Source organism: Hyperolius riggenbachi, chromosome 11 (genome assembly GCF_040937935.1).
Source record: "Hyperolius riggenbachi isolate aHypRig1 chromosome 11, aHypRig1.pri, whole genome shotgun sequence".
Lineage (NCBI taxonomy): Eukaryota > Metazoa > Chordata > Amphibia > Anura > Hyperoliidae > Hyperolius > Hyperolius riggenbachi.
Window position 1 is genome coordinate 118589961 of NC_090656.1, and position 12420 is coordinate 118602380.

General features: G+C 46.1%; 1 protein-coding gene across 1 annotated transcript in view; it reads left to right on the plus strand.

Moving 5' to 3' along the window:
• LOC137537858 (mucin-5AC-like) overlaps positions 1-12420 on the plus strand; it is a 343296-nt gene that overhangs the window by 8095 nt on the left and 322781 nt on the right. Inside the window, exon 2 of the mRNA XM_068259808.1 lies at positions 8685-8732. Coding sequence (XP_068115909.1) covers positions 8705-8732 — 28 coding nt within the window. The 5' untranslated portion in view covers positions 8685-8704. The remainder of the gene's footprint in view (positions 1-8684; positions 8733-12420) is intronic.

The following is a 12420-nucleotide window of genomic DNA, read 5'->3' on the forward strand; positions in this document are numbered from 1 at the left end:
CACATATCAAGCGTCTCACTGGCAAGTTTTGTTTTCCGCTGAATGTCCGCAAAGCGTGCCATTGCCATGCAAGACCGCCTGAAATGCCCAGCCCCACACAACTTCCTGGCCTGCTTCAGGACATCCTCTAAGCCTGGGTACTTTGACACAAATCTTTGAATGACTAGATTCAGCACGTGTCAGCTTTCCAAAATTCAAAGCGGAAAGGAGATTGCTGCCGTTGTCACACACCACGTTGCCGATCTCCAGCTGGTGCGGGGTCAGCCACTGATCCACCTGTTTGTTAAAAACAGCCAGGAGAGCTGGTCCAGTGTGACTCTCCGCTTTGAGGCAAGACATGTCTAAGATGGTGTGACACCGTCGTACCTGACATGCAGCATAGGCCCTGGGGAGCTGGGGCTGTGTAGCTGGAGAGGAGATCGCGGCACCAGCCAAGCAGGAGGAGGATGACGACAGCAAAGAGGATGTAACAGGCGGGGGGGAGGTGGCAGGAGGCCTGTCTGCAAGCCGTGGAGGTGTCACAAGTTGGTCCGCTGCACAGCCACATTTTCCCTGCTTGCCAGAGGTCACCAGGTTGACCCAATGGGCTGTGTAAGTAATGTAATGGCCCTGACCGTGCTTGGCAGACCAGGCATCCGTGGTCAGGTGGACCCTTGACCCAACGCTGTGTGCCAGAGATGACACCACTTGCCTCTCCACTTCATGGTGCAGTTTGGGTATCGCCTTTTTAGAGAAATAATTGCAGCCTGGCATCTTCCACGGCGGTGTCCCAATGGCCACAAATTTGCGGAAGGCCTCAGAGTCCACCAGCTTGTATGGTAACATCTGGCGAGCTAACAGTTCCGCCACACCAGCTGTCGGACGCCGGGCAAGGGGGTGACTAGCAGAAATTGGCTTCTTCCGCTCAAACATTTCCTTCACGGACACCTGGCTGCTGTGGGCAGAGGAGCAGGAACCGCTCACGGTCAGAGGCGGAGTGGAGGAGGGTGGCTGTGAAGGTGCAAGGGAGAAAGCGGCTGAAGATGCTGCACCTGAAGGAGGAAGAGGAGAAGGAGGGTGGCTTTTCTTTTGTGTGCTGCTTTTCCTCTGGTGCTCTTCCCATTGCAGTTTGTGCCTTTTCTCCAGGTGCCTTTGTAAGGCACTTGTCCCTACGTGAGTGTTGGCCTTTCCATGGCTCAATTTTTGGAGGCAGAGAGAACAGATGGCATTGCTCCGATCTGAGGCAGACACACTAAAAAATTTCCAAACCGCTGAGCCCCCCTGGGGTGATGGCTCTATGGTGGCCTCAGCAGCTGACGTTGAAGGGCATGTTAGCTGCCTGTCCACAGGTGGCGATACATGGCGCGTACACTGCCACCAGCTATTTCTGACGACGAGCTCCCCCTGCTTCTTTCAGGAACTCGTCTCCTCCTACTCCTCTCTGACTCCCCCTCTGAACTGTCCCCCTGTTCATCTCCTCTATTGAGAACATACGTGGGATCCGCATCATCGTCATCATCAAAATCATCCTGCCCAGCTTTGCTTGCCTCAGACACCTCCAAAACTGCACCAACAGCAGGTACTTCATAATCCTCCTCCACACACATTACGTCCATAGTGTCGCCTAACTCAGAGACATATGAGGTGGTGTAACTTGCTTAGCGCATTCATCTTTTTGTTGCAGTAGTTGCTGGGAATCAGTGATTTCCCCACCAAATAACTCCTGCGAAGTGTCCAATGCAACGGATGTGGTGCTTGTAGTAGCGCTGGTGGCTGCAGGAGATGAGGTGTTCTGTGTTAAATAGTCAACCACGTCCTGACAATCTTGGGAGTTGTTCTTCTGAGCACTGTACTTTGGGCCAGGGCCGCACGAAATCACATCAACACGACCTCGCACAGACCTGCTGGTGCCGGGTGGCCTTCCTCTGGGTCTGCCTCTACCTCTTTCTCTACCTGTTTTGTCCGTTTTGTCCATATCGGAGGAGGGATGAAGTGAAAGATATGCACTGACTTGACTAATACAATGTGCAGTCACACAGGTGCAGTTAACAGGTATACACGGAGAGGTACATCACACTGCGTGCACTCACGTAGGTAGGTGGGTGCACTGAACACAACAGGTAGGTATAAGGTAGGCATATGCAGTGATGAGGTGGGTTCACTGAACACAACAGCTAGGTATATGCAGTGATGAGGTGGGTTCACTGAACACAACAGCTAGGTATATGCAGTGATGAGGTGGGTTCACTGAACACAACAGCTAGGTATATGCAGTGATGAGGTGGGTTCACTGAACACAACAGCTAGGTATATGCAGTGATGAGGTGGGTTCACTGAACACAACAGCTAGGTATATGCAGTGATGAGGTGGGTTCACTGAACACAACAGCTAGGTATATGCAGTGATGAGGTGGGTTCACTGAACACAACAGCTAGGTATATGCAGTGATGAGGTGGGTTCACTCAACACAACAGGTAGGTATATGCAGTGATGAGGTGAGTTCACTAAACACAAAAGGTAGGTATATGCAGTGATGAGGTGGGTTCACTGAACACAACAGCTAGGTTTATGCAGTGATGAGGTGGGTTCACTGAACACAACACCTAGGTATATGCAGTGATGAGGTGGGTTCACTGAACACAACAGCTAGGTATATGCAGTGATGAGGTGGGTTCCCTAAACACAAAAGGTAGGTATATGCAGTGATGAGGTGAGTTCACTAAACACAACAGCTAGGTATATGCAGTGATGAGGTGGGTTCACTGAACACAACAGCTAGGTATATGCAGTGATGAGGTGGGTTCACTGAACACAACAGTTAGGTATATGCAGTGATGATGTGGGTTCACTGAACACAACAGCTAGGTATATGCAGTGATAAGGTGGGTTCACTGAACACAACAGCTAGGTATATGCAGTGATGAGGTGGGTTCACTAAACACAAAAGGTAGGTATATGCAGTGATGAGGTGGGTTCACTCAACACAAAAGGTAGGTATATGCAGTGATGAGGTGGGTTCACTGAACACAACAGCTAGGTTTATGCAGTGATGAGGTGGGTTCACTGAACACAACACCTAGGTATATGCAGTGATGAGGTGGGTTCACTGAACACAACAGCTAGGTATATGCAGTGATGAGGTGGGTTCCCTAAACACAAAAGGTAGGTATATGCAGTGATGAGGTAAGTTCACTAAACACAACAGCTAGGTATATGCTGTGATGAGGTGGGTTCACTGAACACAACAGCTAGGTATATGCTGTGATGAGGTGGGTTCACTCAACACAACAGCTAGGTATATGCTGTGATGAGGTGGGTTCACTCAACACAACAGCTAGGTATATGCTGTGATGAGGTGGGTTCACTCAACACAACAGCTAGGTATATGCAGTGATGAGGTGGGTTCACTGAACACAACACCTAGGTATATACAGTGGAGGAAATAATTATTTGACCCCTCACTGATTTTGTAAGTTTGTCCAATGACAAAGAAATGAAAAGTCTCAGAACAGTATCATTTTAATGGTAGGTTTATTTTAACAGTGGCAGATAGCACATCAAAAGGAAAATCGAAAAAATAACCTTAAATAAAAGATAGCAACTGATTTGCATTTCATTGAGTGAAATAAGTTTTTGAACCCTAACAATAAAAGACTTAATACTTAGTGGAAAAACCCTTGTTTGCAAGCACAGAGGTCAAACATTTCTTGTAATTGATGACCAAGTTTGCACACATTTTAGGAGGAATGTTGGTCCACTCCTCTTTGCAGATCATCTCTAAATCCCTAAGGTTTCAAGACCGTCTCTGTGCAACTCTGAGCTTGAGCTCCCTCCATAGGTTTTCTATTGGATTAAGGTCCGGAGACTGACTAGGCCACTCCATGACCTTAATGTGCTTCTTCTTGAGCCACTCCTTTGTTGCCTTTGCTGTATGTTTTGGGTCATTGTCGTGCTGGAACACCCATCCACGACCCATTTTCAGTTTCCTGGCAGAGGGAAGGAGGTTGTCGTTCAGGATTTCACGATACATGGCTCCATCCATTTTCCCGTTAATGCGATTAAGTTGTCCTGTGCCCTTAGTAGAAAAACACCCCCAAAGCAAAATGTTTCCACCCCCATGCTTGACGGTGGGGACGGTGTTTTGGGGGTCATAGGCAGCATGTTTCTTCCTCCAAACACAGCGAGTTGAGTTAATGCCAAAGAGCTCTATTTTGGTCTCATCAGACCACAGCACCTTCTCCCAGTCACTCACAGAATCATTCAGGTGTCCATTGGCAAACTTCAGACGGGCCTGCACATGTACTTTCTTGAGCAGAGGGACCTTGCGAGCCCTGCAGGATTTTAATCCATTGCGGTGTAATGTGTTTCCAATGGTTTTCTTGGTGACTGTGGTCCCTGCTAATTTGAGGTCATTCCTTTACTCCTCCCGTGTAGTTCTAGGATGCTTTTCCACCTTTCTCAGAACCATTTACACCCCACGAGGTGAGATCTTGCGTGGAGCCCCAGAGCGAGGTCGATTGATGGTCATTTTGTGCTCCATCCATTTTCGAACAATCGCACCAACAGTTGTCACCTTCTCTCCCAGCTTCTTGCTAATGGTTTTGTAGCCCATTCCAGCCTTGTGCAGGTCTACAATTTTGTCTCTGACATCCTTGGACAGCTCTTTGGTCTTTCCCATGTTGGAGAGTTTGGAGTCTGCTTGATTGACTGATTCTGTGGACAGGTGTCTTTTATACAGGTGACTAGTTAAGACAGGTGTCCTTAATGAGAGTGACTAATTGAGTAGAAGTGTCTAACCACTCTATGGGAGCCAGAACTCTTAATGGTTGGTAGGGGTTCAAAAACTTATTTCACTCAATGAAATGCAAATCAGTTGCTATCTTTTATTTAAGGTTATTTTTTCGATTTTCCTTTTGATGTGCTATCTGCCACTGTTAAAATAAACCTACCATTGAAATGATACTGTTCTGAGACTTTTCATTTCTTTGTCATTGGACAAACTTACAAAATCAGTGAGGGGTCAAATCATTATTTCCTCCACTGTACAGTGATAAGGTGGGTGCACTGAACACAAAAGCTAGGTAAATGCTGTGATGAGGTGGGTTCACTCAACACAACAGCTAGGTATATGCTGTGATAAGGTGGGTTCACTCAACACAACAGCTAGGTATATGCTGTGATGAGGTGGGTTCACTCAACACAAAAGGTAGGTATATGCAGTGATGAGGTGGGTTCACTGAACACAACAGCTAGGTATATGCAGTGATGAGGTGGGTTCACTGAACACAACAGCTGGGCAGGTGTATGCAGTGATGAGGTGGGTTCACTGAACACAACAGCTAGGTATATGCTGTGATGAGGTGAGTTCACTCAACACAACAGGTACTAGGTATATGCACTGATGGGTATTACAATGTGCACCTGCTGTCACACACACAGGTAGTCACTGAATGTGCTGGGCCTGGTAGTGGCACACACACAGTATGAATTAGCAAGGCTGTTTATGCAACACAAGTGTCAGTGGGACACACATAAAAAAAATGATCACAAGAACAAGATTAGCTCTCAAAAGAGCTGTTGTGGGGTGCTATTTTAGCAATAAGAATCAGCCAGGAGCAAGCTAACAAGCCTATAACAGCCTAACTAATCTTTCCCTATAAGAGTCTGCCAGCAACTGTCCCTTCTCTCACTATTGCAGGCACACGAGTGAGTGTAATGGCCGGCGGAGCCTGCCTTATATCAGGGGGGAGTGGCTCCAGGAGAGAGTGTAGCCTGATTGGCTACAATGAGCCTGCTGACTGTGATGTAGAGGGTCAAAGTTGACCCTAATGGTGCACTATGGGGGTGAACCGAACTTCCGGAAAAGTTCACGTTACATGGCGAACACGAACCACTGGAAATTCACCTGGAACCGTTCACCATCAAACCGTTTGGCCCATCTCTATTAGCAACCTGCGTTTTAGTTGTGGTGTGATCAGAGCCGGATTTCTACAAAGGCCACAAGGGCCATGGCCTAGGGCTATAAAATCAGATAAGATCAGAAGGGCGGCAGGACTTGGAGAGAGAAGAGGTAATATGTCAAAGTAAATCATTTCTTCTGGTCCTGCAGTGCAGCCAGCCTTCGCCCTGCTCTGCATTAATATCTGAATTCCAGGGTTGCCCAATACCTGCATCTCTCTCTCACACTTCCTGATGTGTTATGACAATCAACATCTGCTGTCACCTGATACTCCATTCCTCTGTATGATGGACATACAAGCTGATGCTAGAAATACCAGGGATTTACATTACAAAGCAAATAGAACTAAGTTCCGTTGAGTTTAATGCAGGCAATTACAAACATCAGTGAGCTCTGCTAGTTTCTTCACCTTCTCTTTTAGAGTTGTCAGAATGACCCCAGCAGAGCAGCTGCTAATTACACTTTCTCATCTAAACCTAGATTTATGGCTGTTACTTTTTTTCCTTCCTAGGCAGCAGTGTTCTCTTCTTTGCTTCTGTTAACTCTTTCTTGACTCATTTTCTGTCCTTCAGTTCCTACCATCTATGAGAACTGCAGGAATAAAAATGTTGTTTGCTTCCCTTTCATTGCTAAACTGTCAATTTAAAGGACACCTGAGCTGTTACTACTTCTATGCTAGTGTGTATCGTTTGGCACCCTTCTACTTCTCCTGTAGCAGTAGAGCATTGTATCATCTTAGCCATCAGCGAAAGCAGAAAGTTTTGAACCAGGATGATACCATTTATTGGCTTAAAAGAAAAAGAGTAAGCTTTCTGCTAATTAGAGATGTCCCAAACGGTTCCAGGCGAACTTCGGTGGTTCGCGTTCGCCTACCAAACGCAAACTTTCTCGGAAGTTCGATAAGCCCCATAATGCTCTATGGAGCAAAAATTTGACCCTCTCCATCACAGTCAGCAGACACATTATTGCCAATCAGACTGCACTCACTGGTGGAGCCCCACCCCCCTTATACAAGGCAAGGTCCTTGAGCCATTTGACTCACTCATCTGCCTATACTAATTAGTTAAGGGACAGCTTCTACATACTCTGCTAGGGAGATTTTAATTAGGCTCTAGTGGGCTCCTCCCTCCTACTGGAGGGAGGAGGGTCTCATCTGCCAGAGAATTATATTATTTCAAAAGCCAGTTTACATACCATAGCTGAGAATTGAACCCAGGTCTCACTGTGTGGTGGGCAAGTACCTTAACCTCTGTACCACAACATTACTAACTGAAGCTGGCCTAGCATTTACCATTTATGCTCAATCCAAGAGAAAAATTAGACAAGATAGCAAGCATTAGGAAGACTTGCCTAAGGTCTCCTACTGAATAGGTGCTGGCTTACTGAACAGACAGAGACGAGATTCGAACTCTGGTCTCCTGTGTCAGAGGCAGAGCCCTTAACCATTATACCATGCAGCCACTGCTTACAGATATGTAGCCAGACATGGCCTTGTATTTTGTGTTCAACAGTTGTCAAGAGAAAAGTTAGACAAGATAGCAGTGTTAGGAAGACTTGCCTAAGGTCTCCTACTGAATAGGTGCTGGCTTACTGAACAGACAGAGACGAGATTCGAACTCTGGTCTCCTGTGTCAGAGGCAGAGCCCTTAACCATTACACCATGCACTCTGGGGGGAGAGGAGGGTGCCACTCTGGGTGGGTAGGAGTGCGTGCGTGGGTAGGAGTGAGCCACTCTGGGTAGGTGGGAAGGAGGGAGCCCCTCTGGGTGGGTAGGAGTGGGTGAGTAAGAGGGGTCCACTCAGGTGGGTAGGAGGGTGCCATTCTCTCGGTTTGGGGAGGAGGGTGCCACTCTGGGGGTAGAGGAGGGATGAGGGTGCCACTCTGTTGGGGGTGGACTTGAGGGTGCCAATGGGCAGAGAGGAGAGAAAAAAAGATTGAGGCACCAGGTGGAGATGACTGCTGAAGTGTAATGTGGGGAGGGGGCTGACATCACTCCTCTCTACCTCCCTCTCCATCATGGGCCCCCCGCTTGAGTCCCCTTGCAAATGCAGAGAAGGTGCGCATCGGATGTTTAGTTTACCTGTCCGTTCCGTTGGCTGGCTTTCAACTTCCTGTTTCGCATCATGGGAAACAGGAAGTAGAAATAAGCCAGCCACCAGAATGAACAGATAAACTAAACGCCAGCTGCGCACGTTCTCTGCATTTGCAAGGGGACTCAAGAGGGGGGCCCATGATGGAGAGGGAGGGAGAAAGGAGCGATGTTGGCTCCCCTTCCCGCATTACACTTCAGCTGCCATCCGCGGCTGTTGCCTCGATCTTTTTTTTCATCCTCTGCCTGGGGGGATGGGGGGGCTGTCCCAGGACTGCGGGAACCCTCCCCCAACCCGGGACCGTCCCGCCGAATCCAGGACAGTTCTGGGGCTTGTGTTTGAATATAAAATAAAATAATGTTTATGTACTATATATCAGGATATAGTGTTTATAATACAGTATGTTGACCTGTGAAAAACAGAAAATTATTAAAATCAATGTTATTTTTTATTTTTGCAGTAAAGGTAAAGAATGTTTAGCAGTGTAAGTTGAAATTTACAGATTGCTAGTTATGTGTTAATCTTCGAGCCACATGCAGCAATTTTTAAATCAAGATGACACTATCTTCTAGGCTAGCTTACTTTAACATATAGTAAGCTATTTTAGCACAATTAACCAGTTTTTGTCTGTTTTCCGTGTATGTGTCTATTTCAGATCCTGTCACATCCTCAAACATGGGTGATCAACCAAAGCGACCTTCAGGTAGGTTAATCAAGCATTTTATTGTAACTGCATGTTTTTGTATTTTACCCTGATCTGGGGTTAGAGGGGTGTCACAAGGCAGGGTGCCATGTGTGCCATGGATGTCCTGCCCCCTGTGACAATAGGTACATTGGTGGAGGGCAGAAAAAGACCAATAGAGTGCACTGGAGGGGAATTTAAAGGAGAACTGTAGTGAACAGTAATTAGAGGCTGCCATACTAATTTCCTTTTAAACAATACCAGTTGCCTGGCAGCCCCGCTGATCTATTTTCCTGCAGCGGGGTCTGAATCACACCAGAAACAAGCATTCAGCTAATCTTGTAAGATCTGACAATAATGTTAGACATCTGATCTGCTACATGCTTGTTTAGGGTCTATGGCTAAAAGTATTAGAGGCAGAGGATCATCAGGACACAGCCAGGCAACTGGTATTGTTTAAAAGGAAATAAATATGGCAGCCTCTGTATACCACTCACTACAGTTGTCCTTTAAAGATGCTCTGGGGCTTGCTATACTTAGTATAGGAAGTCCAGGGTTTAGAATGTGTTGGACATGTGTGCTGCTGTTCGTCGGTCATCAGGGGGCAGGGATCAACACGTGTGGCATTCTCTGTCATTCGTGGGGTACAAAGAGGATATAGCATTGGATCACGTCCGCGGAAATTGTCAAGGGAGTAACAAAAGGTAAGCATTTTTGGTTAGTGATGAGCATAATGACATAATTACGATTACGCAAAATATTGCGTAATTTGAAAAATTACAATTGCGGTCGTAATCGGAAATTTTTAATTTCTTGAAATTACGCAGAATTTTGTGCTTATGTGAAATTTCATACTTCCAATCGTTTTCCGTAATTACGATCATTCCCATAACGGAAACAAATTTGGAATTTTGTGTTTAACACAGAAATTCGTCCGTTCTCGAAATTGTGTTCTAGTCCAGAGCCTCCTGATACATTTAAAGTGAAAACACGTGCAGGGACCTTTGCATTATCAGATATTGCAAGGCCAAAAATCAAGTATCTCAGCATGCATGACTGCTAAGTGCACCTTGACAAAGAGCACCTGTCTTAGAAGTGGCTGCAGGTAGAGCCTCCTGATACATTTAAATTGCAATCAAATGAGTGACTGTATGTTTAGTAATTGCTTACATTTGCATAATTACTATTAGAAATGAAATTATGTCCATTTTTTGCAATTAAAATAGCTTTGTTTCTATAGAAAACACGAAATTACAAAATTTTGCTTTAAACATGAATTCGCGGTGAAACACGAAATTACACTTTAGACATGAATTTGCGGTGAAACACGAAATTACACTTTAGAAATTCTGAATTATGGTTTGTATGGTAATTACAAAATTACGACTTCACGTCCACAAAATTTTACGTCCGAAATTACGGAAACGTGAAATTACGCAAATTTCGTCTCAACACTATTTTTGGTTAACTGCTACCTACTCACCTGCCCACAAACTGCTGCCTACCCACCTAAACCCACACAATGCTACCTATACTGCAGACACTTACCACCTATACTGGTGGAACCTCTTACAATCTATACTGGGGACACCTTACTGCCGATACTGGGAACACCTTACTACTTATACTGGGGGCACCTTACTACCTATACTGGGGACACCTTACATACTTATGGGCAGTGGCGGCTCCAGGATTTTTTTTTAGGGGGTGCTAAGCAGGTGCTGGACCAATTTCCGGGGGAGCTGACGACTGGGTGTGGCTACAACCTGCGGCGCGCGAAGCGCGCCGCGGCGAGAAAATGGGCGTGGTCATGACCTGATGAGGGCGGGGCTAACTGTAATTTAAAGTGAACCCAGGGTGAGAGTGATATGGTGGCTGCCATATTTATTTCCTTTTAAACAATTCTAGTTGCCTGGCAGCCCTGCTGATCTATTTGGCTGTAGTAGTGAACTGAATTACACCAGAAACAAGCATGCAGCTAATCTTGTCAGTTCTGACAATATTGTCAGAAACCGCTGACCTGCTGCATGCTTGTTCAGGGTCTATGGTTGAAAGAATTAGAGGCAGAGGACCAACACGACAGCCAGGCAGCTGGTATTGCTTAACAGGAGATAAATATGGCAGCCTCAATATTATTCTCACCTCGGGTTCCCTTTAAAAGTGCAACGCAAAGACAGAGGGCCCAAGTATTGGTGCCCCTTTCCCCAGAAAATTCACATAATTGTGCATGTTTTCTCAAGAAAATAGACGTAATGTGCGCAGATTTGAATAAAAAACATGTTCAATAACCCCAATATGCACAATCGGTAGCAGATATGGCCCCAATATGCACAATCGGTAGCAGATATGGCCCCAATATGCACAATCGGTAGCAGATATGGCCCCAATATGCACAATCGGTAGCAGATATGGCCCCAATATGCACAATCGGTAGCAGATATGACCCCAATATGCACAATCAGTAGCAGAAATGACCCCAATATGCACAATCCATAGCAGAAATGACCCCAATATGCACAATCCGCAGCAGATATGACCCCAATATGCACAATCCGCAGCAGATATGACCCCAATATGCACAATCCGCAGCAGATATGACCCCAATATGCACAATCCGCAGCAGATATGACCCCAATATGCACAATCCGCAGCAGATATGACCCCAGTATGCACAATCGGTAGCAGAAATAACCTCAATATGCACAATCGGTAGCAGAAATAACCCCAATATGCACAATCGGTAGCAGAAATGACCCCAATATGCACAATCGGTAGCAGATATGACCCCAATATGCACAATCGGTAGCAGATATGGCCCCAATATGCACAATCGGTAGCAGATATGGCCCCAATATGCACAATCGGTAGCAGATATGGCCCCAATATGCACAATCGGTAGCAGATATGGCCCCAATATGCACAATCGGTAGCAGATATGACCCCAATATGCACAATCAGTAGCCGAAATGACCCCAATATGCACAATCCATAGCAGAAATGACCCCAATATGCACAATCCGCAGCAGATATGACCCCAATATGCACAATCCGCAGCAGATATGACCCCAATATGCACAATCCGCAGCAGATATGACCCCAATATGCACAATCCGCAGCAGATATGACCCCAATATGCACAATCCGCAGCAGATATGACCCCAATATGCACAATCCGCAGCAGATATGACCCCAATATGCACAATCCGCAGCAGATATGACCCCAATATGCACAATCCGCAGCAGATATGACCCCAGTATGCACAATCGGTAGCAGAAATAACCCCAATATGCACAATCGGTAGCAGAAATAACCCCAATATGCACAATCGGTAGCAGAAATGACCCCAATATGCACAATCGGTAGCAGATATGACCCCAATATGCACAATCGGTAGCAGATATGACCCCAATATGCACAATCGGTAGCAGATATGACCCCAATATGCACAATCGGTAGCAGATATGACCCCAATATGCACAATCGGTAGCAGAAATGACCCCAATATGCACAATCGGTAGCAGAAATGACCCCAATATGCACAATCCGTAGCAGATATGACCCCAATATGCACAATCCATAGCAGATATGACCCCAATATGCACAATCCATAGCAGATATGACCCCAATATGCACAATCCGTAGCAGATATGACCCCAATATGCACAATCCGTAGCAGATATGACCCCAATATGCACAATCCGTAGCAGA